This window comes from Stigmatopora nigra, unplaced genomic scaffold (assembly GCF_051989575.1).
Source record: "Stigmatopora nigra isolate UIUO_SnigA unplaced genomic scaffold, RoL_Snig_1.1 HiC_scaffold_27, whole genome shotgun sequence".
NCBI classification, from domain to species: Eukaryota; Metazoa; Chordata; class Actinopteri; order Syngnathiformes; family Syngnathidae; genus Stigmatopora; species Stigmatopora nigra.
Window position 1 is genome coordinate 2,149,027 of NW_027551606.1, and position 11,264 is coordinate 2,160,290.

Sequence of the window (11,264 nt, forward strand, 5' to 3'; positions counted from 1 at the left end):
TGCCGATAAAACAGCAAAAATGTCAAATCGGCAGACCACCCTCAAGGCGAATGCGACAACGTGACGTACTTGGATTTTTCCCAACTCGCCAGTGCTCTCCATTCTGCTAGCCACGTTGACTGTGTTACCCCAAATGTCGTACTGAGGCTTCCTGGAGCCGATCACACCGGCGATGACGGGACCGTGGTTGATGCCTGCGACGAGAGTATTTTAATTTCTGGTGTGCCGGAATGTGGCGAAAAAGTTTTAGGGTTTTTTGTTGTTTTTTTGGACTCACCCACACGCAGCCTGAAGCTGTTAAAGGAATGTCGGTTGATGCCGTCCAACTTGCCGACAAGCGCCACGGCAAACTCCACCATGATGCCGATTTGTGCCTGCTGCCGCTCTTTGTCCTTGTTGGCATAAAAAAGTATTAAGGTAATGTGTGAGTTAAATTGTTGCAGAAAATGATAGTTAAGAAAAAACATCCCTATTTTGTAGTATGCAATTAACCCTTCTAGGAACAGTAGTAGTCATGTATTAAAAAGTTACCATTGGGTCCTGATAACCTCCTTAAACTCCAGAAATCCAAAAAAATTGTCACCTAAACTTTTTTGAAGCAAACATTTCGGAAAAGTGCCAAATTTCCAATTTAAGCACCCAAAATTTCCCACCATCGCTACGGATTCCGCTATTTTACTAACGCATTTAATTCAACTGCATTATAAACCGGATACATCTGGTAACACGAGTGCACCATGAATTTTCCAAGCATGATAATAACAGTTTGATTTAAATTGCACGTTGTTTTATTTTATTTTTTTATATTTTATATCGAATTTACGCAAATCGCATTCACTCCTAAATGGGGTCAATGGAGGTTGGCAGATCTGTCACAGAGTAGCTATTGGTACTTAGTAAATTGGTATCATGAAACATTGATTAATGGCAATAAACATCAAGTTCATTTCAACTAGGAGAGCTGAAATTAATGAAATCTTCTTTTTAAATTATACATGCATATTCTGCAGTGGTCTCCAACTTGTTACCCAAGTAACAATATTTTGTGTCTTAATGATCTCAACTTGCCTCAATGGCACATTTTAATGCATCCATTCATCACCTGATGGTTCTCCTGCCCAAGCGCTCCGCTGAGGCCGGCTGCCGCCATGTACGTGCTGCCGATGGTTTTGATCTTCTCCACGCCACTGAACTTTGGCTTGGACAGAAGCTGTCGGGAGAAGAAAAGACACAGAGGTGGACAGGCGTTCCGGTGTATTCCCGGTTAGGGGGGCGGGGCAACCCACCTCGTCAAAGTCGGCGATGATTTCGTTGAGGAGTCGCAGGCACTCCAGGCCCTCCTTGTTGATGTCGCACTCGGTGTAGAACTCCTTGAAATCGGGCACCGAGGCGAACATCACACACACGCAGTCGTACGACTGGTAGTAGAGATCCTGTTGAGGGGGATGAGCCAACAACAACACCATCAAAACTGTGGCATGGGGGCCGAATCTGGCTCACCGCGGGCTTTCGTGTGGCCCACAAAATACTGAAATTCAATTTTCTTTCGATTTTGCAAGGATTTTTCCGTTTATAAATATGAAAAACTAGATTTTGCAGGGCGTATAATTTGGTCAAAAGATATGTGTTTTGTTCTTGAGTGTTATACAACGAGAATTTTTAAAGTTTGTAATAAAATAGAACCTCATTTTTCTTGTTCTCCCCCACAAAAAGCGAGGCCACGTGGGCAGGCAGCACATTCTCCAGCAGCAGCCTGTTGAGGTTCTCCCTAGTCTCGATCTCATCCTGCTCCGTGTGGTTCTTGTACTTGAGAAGGAAGTCTTGGCGGAAGCAGGACTCGTTCTGGTTTTGGGGGGCGGGGCAAATACATTGTCAAAATCGCCTTGGAAACACGAGTGAAATTTTATAAATCAGCACCTGTTGTGAAATGATGAGCATGGTGACCAGGAATAAGGTGATGTAGATGCAGCTCATCACCTGGGGGTGCTTGACCAGACCCACCAGTCTTACCAGGGATTCGTCTGTCAGGCTGTGGGAAACAAACATGGTTATTTTTTAGTTTTTACGTTGAAACTTGTTTGTATGAGGAAAAAAAAAAGCTTTTTTTGGTTTATTTTTTCACGCGAGTTAAAATTCTGTCAAAATTTTGGGGATCTGTCAATCAATGCCTTGGAAATGTATTGACTTGAAAAAATATGTTTAATTATGTTCAATATTAAAGTGGAAAACAGAAAATATGTGTAAATCTATCTTGAGATTTTACAAAATGCTGTTTGATCTAAAAACAAAAAAATGATTAAAAATTGCAATTATTGATTTAAAGAGGGGAAAAAATAAAATATAATATACATCTCTAATCTTCATTTGAATTTGACCCTAAAACAGAAAGTCGGGACTCAATTTACTTTCTCGGACCGCACAAAATGATATGGCGGGCCAAGTTTAGCCCCCGACCCACCACTTTAACACCCATGCTCAAAATCATACGACACATCAGCCCAACCCAACCATTGTAAATCCCTCCTATGTGACCGGAGAACGTGTACTTTTACCCACGATTGTTTTTTCTTCCCTATCTTCCAATTACGATGACATTAGCGCCCTTATCGTGATATCAAACACCACCTGCTGCAGTTGGCGGCGCCGCTAATCCGGGCGTGGAGGACGTTGGCGTAGCCTGCGAAAAGCCGGCTGTTGGTGCTGAGGATGATGATGTAGGACGCGCTGGACGCCACGGCCACGAAGAGGACTTTGAGCTCCAAGCTGACCCGCAGGAAGACGCCGCAAGCCATCAGCGACAAGATGCAGCAGTACACCGAGTACTGCGGGACGAGGACAGTGGGACAAGACATACTAGTGACAAGACATTCCTGTTAAGAGTACAACGGGTACACATTTGCGGTCAAGTGGGAACCATCGGAGGTAATGGGGATGACTAAATAAGATCCATTAATGGCTTTTGGGATCAAGGTTTCTACATTTCTATGATAATATCGGATTCAAATTGTGTATTTTGGGCAAAAATGAAGTGTGTTAGTGTGATGTGAAGTCAAGAAATAGCCAACGAAAGGATAAGAAATATTCAATTTGAAATATGAATATCAAATTGTTCTTAATCCTTATTTGGAGATAAGAGTTTTGTGTTGTAGTCAAACAAATGGAATAAATGGCTTGATTCTGGAGTAAACCCTTGAATATCGTGGCTTTATTACATTGCAGATTTTTTGGGGGGGGATTCACTTTTAATTTTTTTTGGGTCAATTCGTAAAAACGTGAAAATCCACACTGTAACTCACAAGGGGAAGCCACTCCCCGGTTGTCCACTTGCTACTAAATCTCAGCACTGAAGTAAAAAACAACAAAAAACTATTTAAAAAAAATGTATATATATATATTTATCTATACTTTAAAAAAAAAATTGTAATTGTTTTTTGTTGTTATTGTTTATACAATTTATCATTAGATATTACAAACATATTCTTGCAGTTAATATATGATACATAATATTATTTTTTTTATAAATAGGGTGACCCTACTTCACAATTTTTCATTTATCGCGGCCACGTCTGGTGTACATAACCCGCAATAATTGAGGTACCACTGTACTGAGAGTATAATGACAAAAACAGTATGAAAAATATTTTAAGGGTAGTTTATACCGAGGTTTTCCAAATTATATATTAAATTATAGAGTTTAATAATATAGATATATTTTAATGGACAGTGGTCACCAAAGTGGACACAATTGGTTTGTTTTTTTTAAACGCAATCCCCCCTCATCCCCCAATTTAAAGCAATAAAGTGTAAATTCCCTCACAGGCAAATAGAAGAGTCCTCCGTCCAAGTCCAGCGTCTGGGAACGATTCACAGAATCCACGTCATCACCACAACATTCTGGACAAGCAACTTCAATGAAGCACTGTGGGAAAACAAAAAAAATTAAGAAAAAATAATAAATTGCTATAAAATGTTAGAAAAAGCACATTCTGCTGACCAAGTTGAAGACGGCCAATAGAACGATGACGCCGATGGTGACGGCAGCCAATGGCAGGCGAACGCACGGCTTCTTCACCACTGACTCCGACAGCGAGGCCAGCCACCGGCACCCCGACAGCTTCTCTGGAAACATCCGCTGAACACAGGCGCCACATTGTCGATTACCGTTTTTTCACGACTATAAGGCGCACCGCATTATAAGGCACACCCTCAATGAATGACATTTTTTCCATATATAAAGTGCACTGTATTATAAGGCGCACTGCATTATAAGGTGCACTGTCTGTTTTGGAGAAAATGTAAGACTTTTAAGTGCACCTTATAGTCGTGAAAATACTGTAATTGCTATTGACTTCCAGGTATGAAGCACTCACTACACAGTCACCTCTAGAGCCAGCAGCTACTATTGACTTCCAGGTATGAAGCACTCACTACACAGTCACCTCTAGAGCCAGCAGCCATTGGTGAGGTTTTGGATTTTTTGTATAAAATCTTGCAGTGGGGGAGGAGCTTTATGATGGAAGATTTTGTAAACTAAGATGGCATCTGCATATTTAACAGTATTGTTTCAGTTCAGGCGTTTTTGTTTTTTAAATATCCGACACTGGTGGTTTTTTGTTTTTGTTTTTCCTGTTTTTCCAAATATAAGGCGCACTGTCTATTTTCGAGAAAATTGAAAACTTTTAAGTGCGCCTTATAGTCGTGAAAATACGGTATTGCCGTCCGGGACGCACGCCAGCAAAATGGCGTCAATTTCCACACTAACCTGTGCATGGGTGGCAAAACAGACGGCCAAAATAGGCAGTAGGATGCACGCCAACGCACCGAAGGTGACTCCAAGGGCGTGCCGACTGAGAATGGACACAAAAGGACACAATGGTGGTTGGGTAACGTTTTGGTTTGTTTACGGTGGTTGCCGGGGGCTCATACTCACTCCCTGGTGACCAACATCTGGATGGAAAAGATGCAGAGGAAGATGACGGCGGCGCAGGCCACGTAGTGCTTGAACATGGGCAAATCCAAGGCTCGATACTGGAAAAGTGAGCGCGTTGGAATGGAGATCCATGCGAGGAATTGGACGTGGAACTTTTATCTTCAAGTTACCTGTTTTTCCAGGTCTTTTTTGGGGAACCAAATGGCTAAACTGCCGCTCTCCTCCGACTTGTACCATTGCCTTGGAAAGGAGAAAATGGAAATTGCTCCCCTTATTAATGATTGTAATTCCCAATATTAAACGATAATAAACTGTACAAATGCAACGTGGCACAAATAGAGTCTACAATGTTTACTTTTTTAAGTGAAATGGACCTACTTGCTGCCCAGTTCGTCAATGGTGGTGGTCATTTCGTTGTGAAGCTCCTCATCAAAGCGACTCTTCTGCGACCTGTTCCTGTGTCCGAGAAACAAACAGCGTTAATGAAAATCAGTCAACGATGGAAACCAGGGTTTAATAAAGGTCGTGTCCACGTGAGCCCAAAGTGGGGAAAAAGGATGGGTACAGATAAGGGGTGTCAAACTCAGTTTAGTTCGCAGGTTGTGTTAACTCGATTTCATGTGGGCCGGACCATTTTAGATATAATTGAGATTTTTTTTAAAATAAATGGATTAAAAAGAACTGGATTAAAAGCCCGGAATATTCAGTTTTTGTATGGATCTAAAACAATGTGTATTTTAGTTTTTTTTAATATATATTTTTAGATTTTACAAAATGATTTTTGAACTAAAAACTGAAAAAATGGATTAAAAAATGACAATTATTGATTTAAAAGGGGTAAAATCAGGAAATTTGTTACATATCAAAACTCTTTATTTTAATTTGATCCTAAAACAAAAAGTCGGCACTCATGATTTACTTTCCCGAGCCACACATATTTTTTGATTTTTCAAAATTATTAATGAACTAAAAACTGAAAAAAATGATTAAAAAATGACAGTAATTTATTTAAAAGGGGCAAAATCAGGAAATGTAATATACATCTATACTCTTCATTTTAATTTAATGCTAAAACAGAAAGTCGGCACTCATGATTAACTTTCCCGGGCCACACACAATGATGCAGGGGGCCAGATTTGGCCCCCGGGCCGCCACTTTGACACCTGCTCTAAATTCTCCCTAGCTACAAGTGATTATTTTTTTGTCTCAATGAGCCCTACGAGTGACTGACAACCAACTCATGGTGTCCACTGCCTCTGGCTCAAAATCAGCTGGGATAAGCTCCAGCACCCTGGCGGCCAAATGAGCTGCACAACATCCACGGGTTGCACGTTTGACACCCCCACTATAGATCATGCCTGTGGTCCACGGCGAGGGTGTTAACCGGATGCGGTGAGTTAGATGAGCTTTTCAGGGGGCTATGGAAAGCCCCCTCCCACTATCTGTCAGGAAGGAAGGCCTCACACAGATGCGAGCAGTAGATATGTGGACGCATTTTGACACCCCAGCCCGCTTGGTGTCCCCCAAAAGAAGGTATCATGCGGTAAGTAAGGGTTAGTCTTGTTAGCAACCAGCTTGAAATCCAGGAGGTTTTCTTGATGTATTTTTTTGTTTCACAATTTTAGGCCATGAGTTTGAAGTAAGATAAGAAATCACTGGTTATTAAATAGAAGAGGGTGCTTGGGAAAAGTGTTATTTGGGGGGTCCTATGCCACTTTAGGGGCTCAAACTCACTTATAGGTGCTGAATGAGGGCGTGGACAAGGAGAAGCGCTCTTCTAGTGACTCATCAAAGCTGTTTTTGGAAGAATTTGACCAAGTTAGGATATGATAAGAAATATGATAACCATGGTGGGGTGCTATGGCTATTGAGCTCGCTAGTGGTCAAAGGAATATGTGGAAATTTGCCATGAAAAACTGTCAATATGTGATTTTATTCACAGAACAATGATGCACAGTGAATGTATCATTTGTTCAATTTTACATTAAAACTCAATTGGCAAAAAAATATGGTGTATTAGCATTTCTCTTTTCATGTCATGAAATGAGCCAAAAATTACATTTAAGTACAGTGATTTTTTTATCGATTTCACCAACAGGAAGTAGTGGAAGTAAATAATATTGTCCGATTCCAGTCTTTTTTCGTGGTTGGAAAAAAAAAAATCGCTTAAATAGCGCTAGACTGGAAGTTGCTCGCCTATTTATGAATATATTCCAAGCAATTCGGGCCAAAATGAACATTTGTTTAGGTCTAATCTCACTTTTTACTATTCAGTTTAAACACATCAAATACTAAGCGTGCTAAACTTTTTTAGGTAACACCCAAGAAAAACTTTGCATTTGCAAAAATAGTAGAATTAACCTTGAAATTTCAGTTTTCAAAACAGAGATCAGATTTAAAAAAATGAAATTCAAAGGATTTTTTAAGCAATTAAAAAAAAATGCAAACATGAAATCAGATTGAACAAATAATACACAGCTTCATCCATGGCCAAAATAGACAGCCTAAAAAAGTTAACATTCATCTTTTCAATTACCTCTCAGTAATCTTGGAGCGAGTCGACGTCCGCAATGGGATATTCTGAAATAGACCCCCAAAAATCCATATTATTTCAAGTATTGTCTATTTCTATCGCCCAAAATATGGTATTTACCATAAGACAAATACCTTGCAGAGTGACTTGCCATTGCCGAGTGGGTCTGCCGCAAAACCATCTCGATTTTGCAAGTGAGCAAAGGGTTTGACGGCCCCCCAGGATTCCAGGTAGCGCGTCATGCGTACGGACGCTCGCATCTTCAAACCATCGTTCACTCGAGGCCTGGGGACGCTCCTGCCGCTGTGCGTGGGATCTTTGGACTCCAAACATTATGACAACGTGTTTAAAAGATGAGCCTGACATTCATTTCCATCCAAATAAGAGCCTATTAAGTCAAGAAACTCTATTTTCCGTGCGCCGTAAATCCGTGAGCCGTACATCTGTAACCGTCGTCCATCGTTAAAGCGATCAATTTTTTCGAGTGTACGCACAAAAAAAAGTGTTTTGGCAGGTTTCAAACTCACCCGAGGGTCAATGACGAGGTAGGTTCTGACGTTGAGCTCTTTGAGGTATTGATCCCGGAGTTGACCCTCGCCTTCTTCTACTTCGTAGGCCTTGTTCAAGTGCTTGAGAGTGGCCTCGGTAATGTGGACGCGTCTGGAAAGGGAGGATGTGTGTTGGCTTGGAAATTCTTGGAAAATAAGATTTGACTTCTCTGCTACGGTTCAAATGATTCAAAATGGTTGCCGCCGGTAGAACTGTTGCAATCCATACATTTGTCAAACTAGATGTTATTGATGACCAAGAGAAAATCAAATCAAAAAGTGTATATAAGAAAACGCTTATCAAATAATTCTCGTATTCTTATTTCAGTACAGTAATCCCTCAAATATCACGACTTCACTATATCGCTGATTTATTATTATTTTTTTTTAAGTTCCTAAAAATGTGAAAATCCATGCTAAAACTCAAGGTAGTTTTAATAAGGGTGATCCTACTTTGCGTTTTTTGGGTTTTTTTGGTCTATATTTACCGCAATATTTGAGGGATTACTGTAACTGGTTAGAAATCCGTAATTTTTTCGTTTTTTGTAGGACCAGAACCTAGCTGTTTAGCTAGCCATTAATGCTGAGCAGGAGGATACATTTTAAATCTAAAACTTAAAAAAAAAGATAAATGTTTACTCTATGTGCAAAATGATGGGACACATTCAACAAATAATCATTTATATTTGAAATAGTATGTATATGATTTAAAACAACTTTTTCAAAAGGTTTAAATTCCATTTCTAATTTTATTTTTCGATTCAATGAAGAATTGGATCCAGAAAAAAACTGCATTTAAAGGCTACATTAAAAAAAATAACTACAAAACTTTTCACACATTTTTCCTTTTCAATTTGGTCTATTTACACAGGAATGGATTGCGAGACATAAAATGTCTGGAATGACACTCATAATAATAATAATAATAACAACTGTTTGCCACCATTTTGTATCAAGACTTGCCGCAAAATCAACGAAACGGCGCCACGAGAAATTCACGAGGACGCTAATAGCATCTGGCAAATCCCGCATTACCACATTTTGCCACAAAAACCCAAACCAGAATGATAACTATTGACTTACCCCGGGAGCCCTCCCGACTCCATGTGATTGGCCAACGTCACGTCGTGGGACCAAACGTCAAACTGCCACTTTCGTAGACCGATCACGCCGCACAGCACATTGCCCGAATGCACGCCCACTCTCATGTTGATATCCACGCCGGTGGCCTCTCGCACCTGCCTGACGCACGTCAGAACACTGCAATGTCAACCAAGTGACCGCCATTGACGTCCAATCCATTTGTTTACGTCTAGCTCTATCAATGGCGGCGAAACGCCATTGGATTTGAGCAACTCACTTGATGGCTTCACACATGTCCAGACCCATTTTCACACAATTCTTAGCATGTTTGGGTAAAGACACAGGCAGACCCGAAACGCAGTAATAACAGTCGCCCAGAATCTTGATGCGCATGCATTCGTTTTCCTGGAAAAGAAGAAAGTTTCAAAATAAAACCCGACAAGTGAGCGAGAGAAGAGCAACGACTGACTGACCTTGGCGATTTGGTCAAACTTTCCAAATAGTTCGTTGAGCATGACCACCAGCTCCTTGGGGGAACAGTCGCTAGCCAATCGGGTGAAGCCGACAATGTCGGCGTAGAGAATGCTAAAGGGAAAATGGACAGCGTGTTACCGTGGAAAACGAGGTGTATATGTGTATATATGTGAATACCAGGTGTAGAAATACGATTTTTTAAGTCGCACATTTGGGAATTCGTACAGTTATGGTGTACAGTAAATACAGTAATCCGTCGAATATCGCGGTTTCAACTTTTGCGGTTTCAACTTTTGCGGTTTCAACTTTTGCGGTTTCAACTTTTGCGGTTTCAACTTTTGCGGTTTCAACTTTTGCGGTTTCAACTTTTGCGGTTTCAACTTTTGCGGTTTCACTACATTGCAATTTTTTCTGGGGCAATTTTTTATTTTTAATGACATTTTATTTTGTAAATTCATAAAAATGTGAAAAAGTAAATATAAGTAAAAAAATATCTTTTTTTTTTTTAAATTCATTTTATTAGATCTTTTATTTTTACTTATTTATTATTTTATTTTTTTTTTAAAATTTTTTATTTTGATTTTTTTTAAATAGAGGTGGCCATACTTTGTTTTTTTAATTATTGTGGCCATGTCTGGTCAACATCAACCGCAATAATCGAGGGATTACTGTAAAGTACAATATAAGAAAAACTTCATTAAAAATAAGGAGAAATATAGCAGCAGTGTAATTGATCTTCAAAATGTGTCAAACTAAATAATAGTTTTTTTTAAATTATTAATTAAAAATGATAGCCAAGAAGACACGTTGAAATTTTGAAGAAAATACAACAATTCAAATATTTAAAAAGGAGTGGTTTCAAATGGTGCCAGTTCATCAACATCAAAATCGAAAGTTCATTTTTGGTGAACTTCTTAGGAAAGGAATAAACTGGTCTGGCCTGAAATTTAGTTGCCATTAACGTTGGCTGCGAACCAAACGGAGTTCACAACCCTGCATGAAATAAATAGAAGATACTACACGGACATAATCTGATTGTTGTGTCGTGCGAGTGGATGAACTCGTCTGTCAACTCAAACTAATCTGTCATTCACAGGGAAATCCACATGAAAAAAACAAATCACGTTTCAGTGCCACGAGTGGCGAAAATACATCAAAATAAGGTTGCCACATTTCTAAAATGTGCTGCAGTTAGAGGCGGGGCTTGCGGACAGGTAAACGAGGCAGTTGGATTGAGGACCCGGCCAATAAAAGAGGCCCAAATTATTTATTTATTTTTTGACGTGGTTTCATACGTGAAATATTTTTGCTTGTTCTTGTGTGGCTTCAGTTTTTCTTTTTTAACTAGGTCTACAATGTCTTGTGTGTCTGTGTCTGTCTTGCTATTGCAACCAAGAAATTTTGCCAAATATGGTATGAAATAAAGGTTCGTGGGCCGCAATAACGTCAACTCGGTTTCATGTGGGCCGGACCATCTTAGATATAATATTTCGATTTTTTTTTATAAATGGATTAAAAGAACTGGATCAAAAGCCTTAACTATTCCATTTTTTTATAGATCTAAAACAATGTTTATTTGAGCTTTTTTTCCTTAGTAAAGGAAAATCTCTTTTAATCATTATGTTCCATATTACAGTGGAAAACTAAATATTTTTATATATTTTTTAGATTTTACGAAATGATTTTTGAACTAAAA

At 39.5% G+C, this 11,264-nt stretch overlaps 1 protein-coding gene across 5 annotated transcripts in view; it reads right to left on the reverse strand.

Moving 5' to 3' along the window:
- Window positions 1–11,264, reverse strand: part of adcy7 (adenylate cyclase 7) — a 39,814-nt gene that overhangs the window by 925 nt on the left and 27,625 nt on the right. For 2 of the 5 annotated variants that reach the window (XM_077711652.1, XM_077711656.1), the window contains 20 exons: window positions 9,568–9,679; window positions 9,372–9,499; window positions 9,095–9,271; window positions 7,991–8,123; window positions 7,598–7,786; window positions 7,467–7,510; window positions 6,665–6,724; window positions 5,309–5,386; window positions 5,101–5,170; window positions 4,931–5,028; window positions 4,763–4,847; window positions 3,995–4,132; window positions 3,818–3,919; window positions 2,626–2,822; window positions 1,918–2,029; window positions 1,684–1,842; window positions 1,287–1,433; window positions 1,103–1,210; window positions 278–392; window positions 70–194 (listed from right to left, as the gene is read on the reverse strand). In XM_077711652.1, the coding sequence (XP_077567778.1) occupies window positions 70–194; window positions 278–392; window positions 1,103–1,210; window positions 1,287–1,433; window positions 1,684–1,842; window positions 1,918–2,029; window positions 2,626–2,822; window positions 3,818–3,919; window positions 3,995–4,132; window positions 4,763–4,847; window positions 4,931–5,028; window positions 5,101–5,170; window positions 5,309–5,386; window positions 6,665–6,724; window positions 7,467–7,510; window positions 7,598–7,786; window positions 7,991–8,123; window positions 9,095–9,271; window positions 9,372–9,499; window positions 9,568–9,679 (2,377 nt within the window). The remainder of the gene's footprint in view (window positions 1–69; window positions 195–277; window positions 393–1,102; window positions 1,211–1,286; window positions 1,434–1,683; window positions 1,843–1,917; window positions 2,030–2,625; window positions 2,823–3,817; window positions 3,920–3,994; window positions 4,133–4,762; window positions 4,848–4,930; window positions 5,029–5,100; window positions 5,171–5,308; window positions 5,387–6,664; window positions 6,725–7,466; window positions 7,511–7,597; window positions 7,787–7,990; window positions 8,124–9,094; window positions 9,272–9,371; window positions 9,500–9,567; window positions 9,680–11,264) is intronic. The other 3 variants (XM_077711653.1, XM_077711655.1, XM_077711654.1) reach the window with 3 other exon arrangements.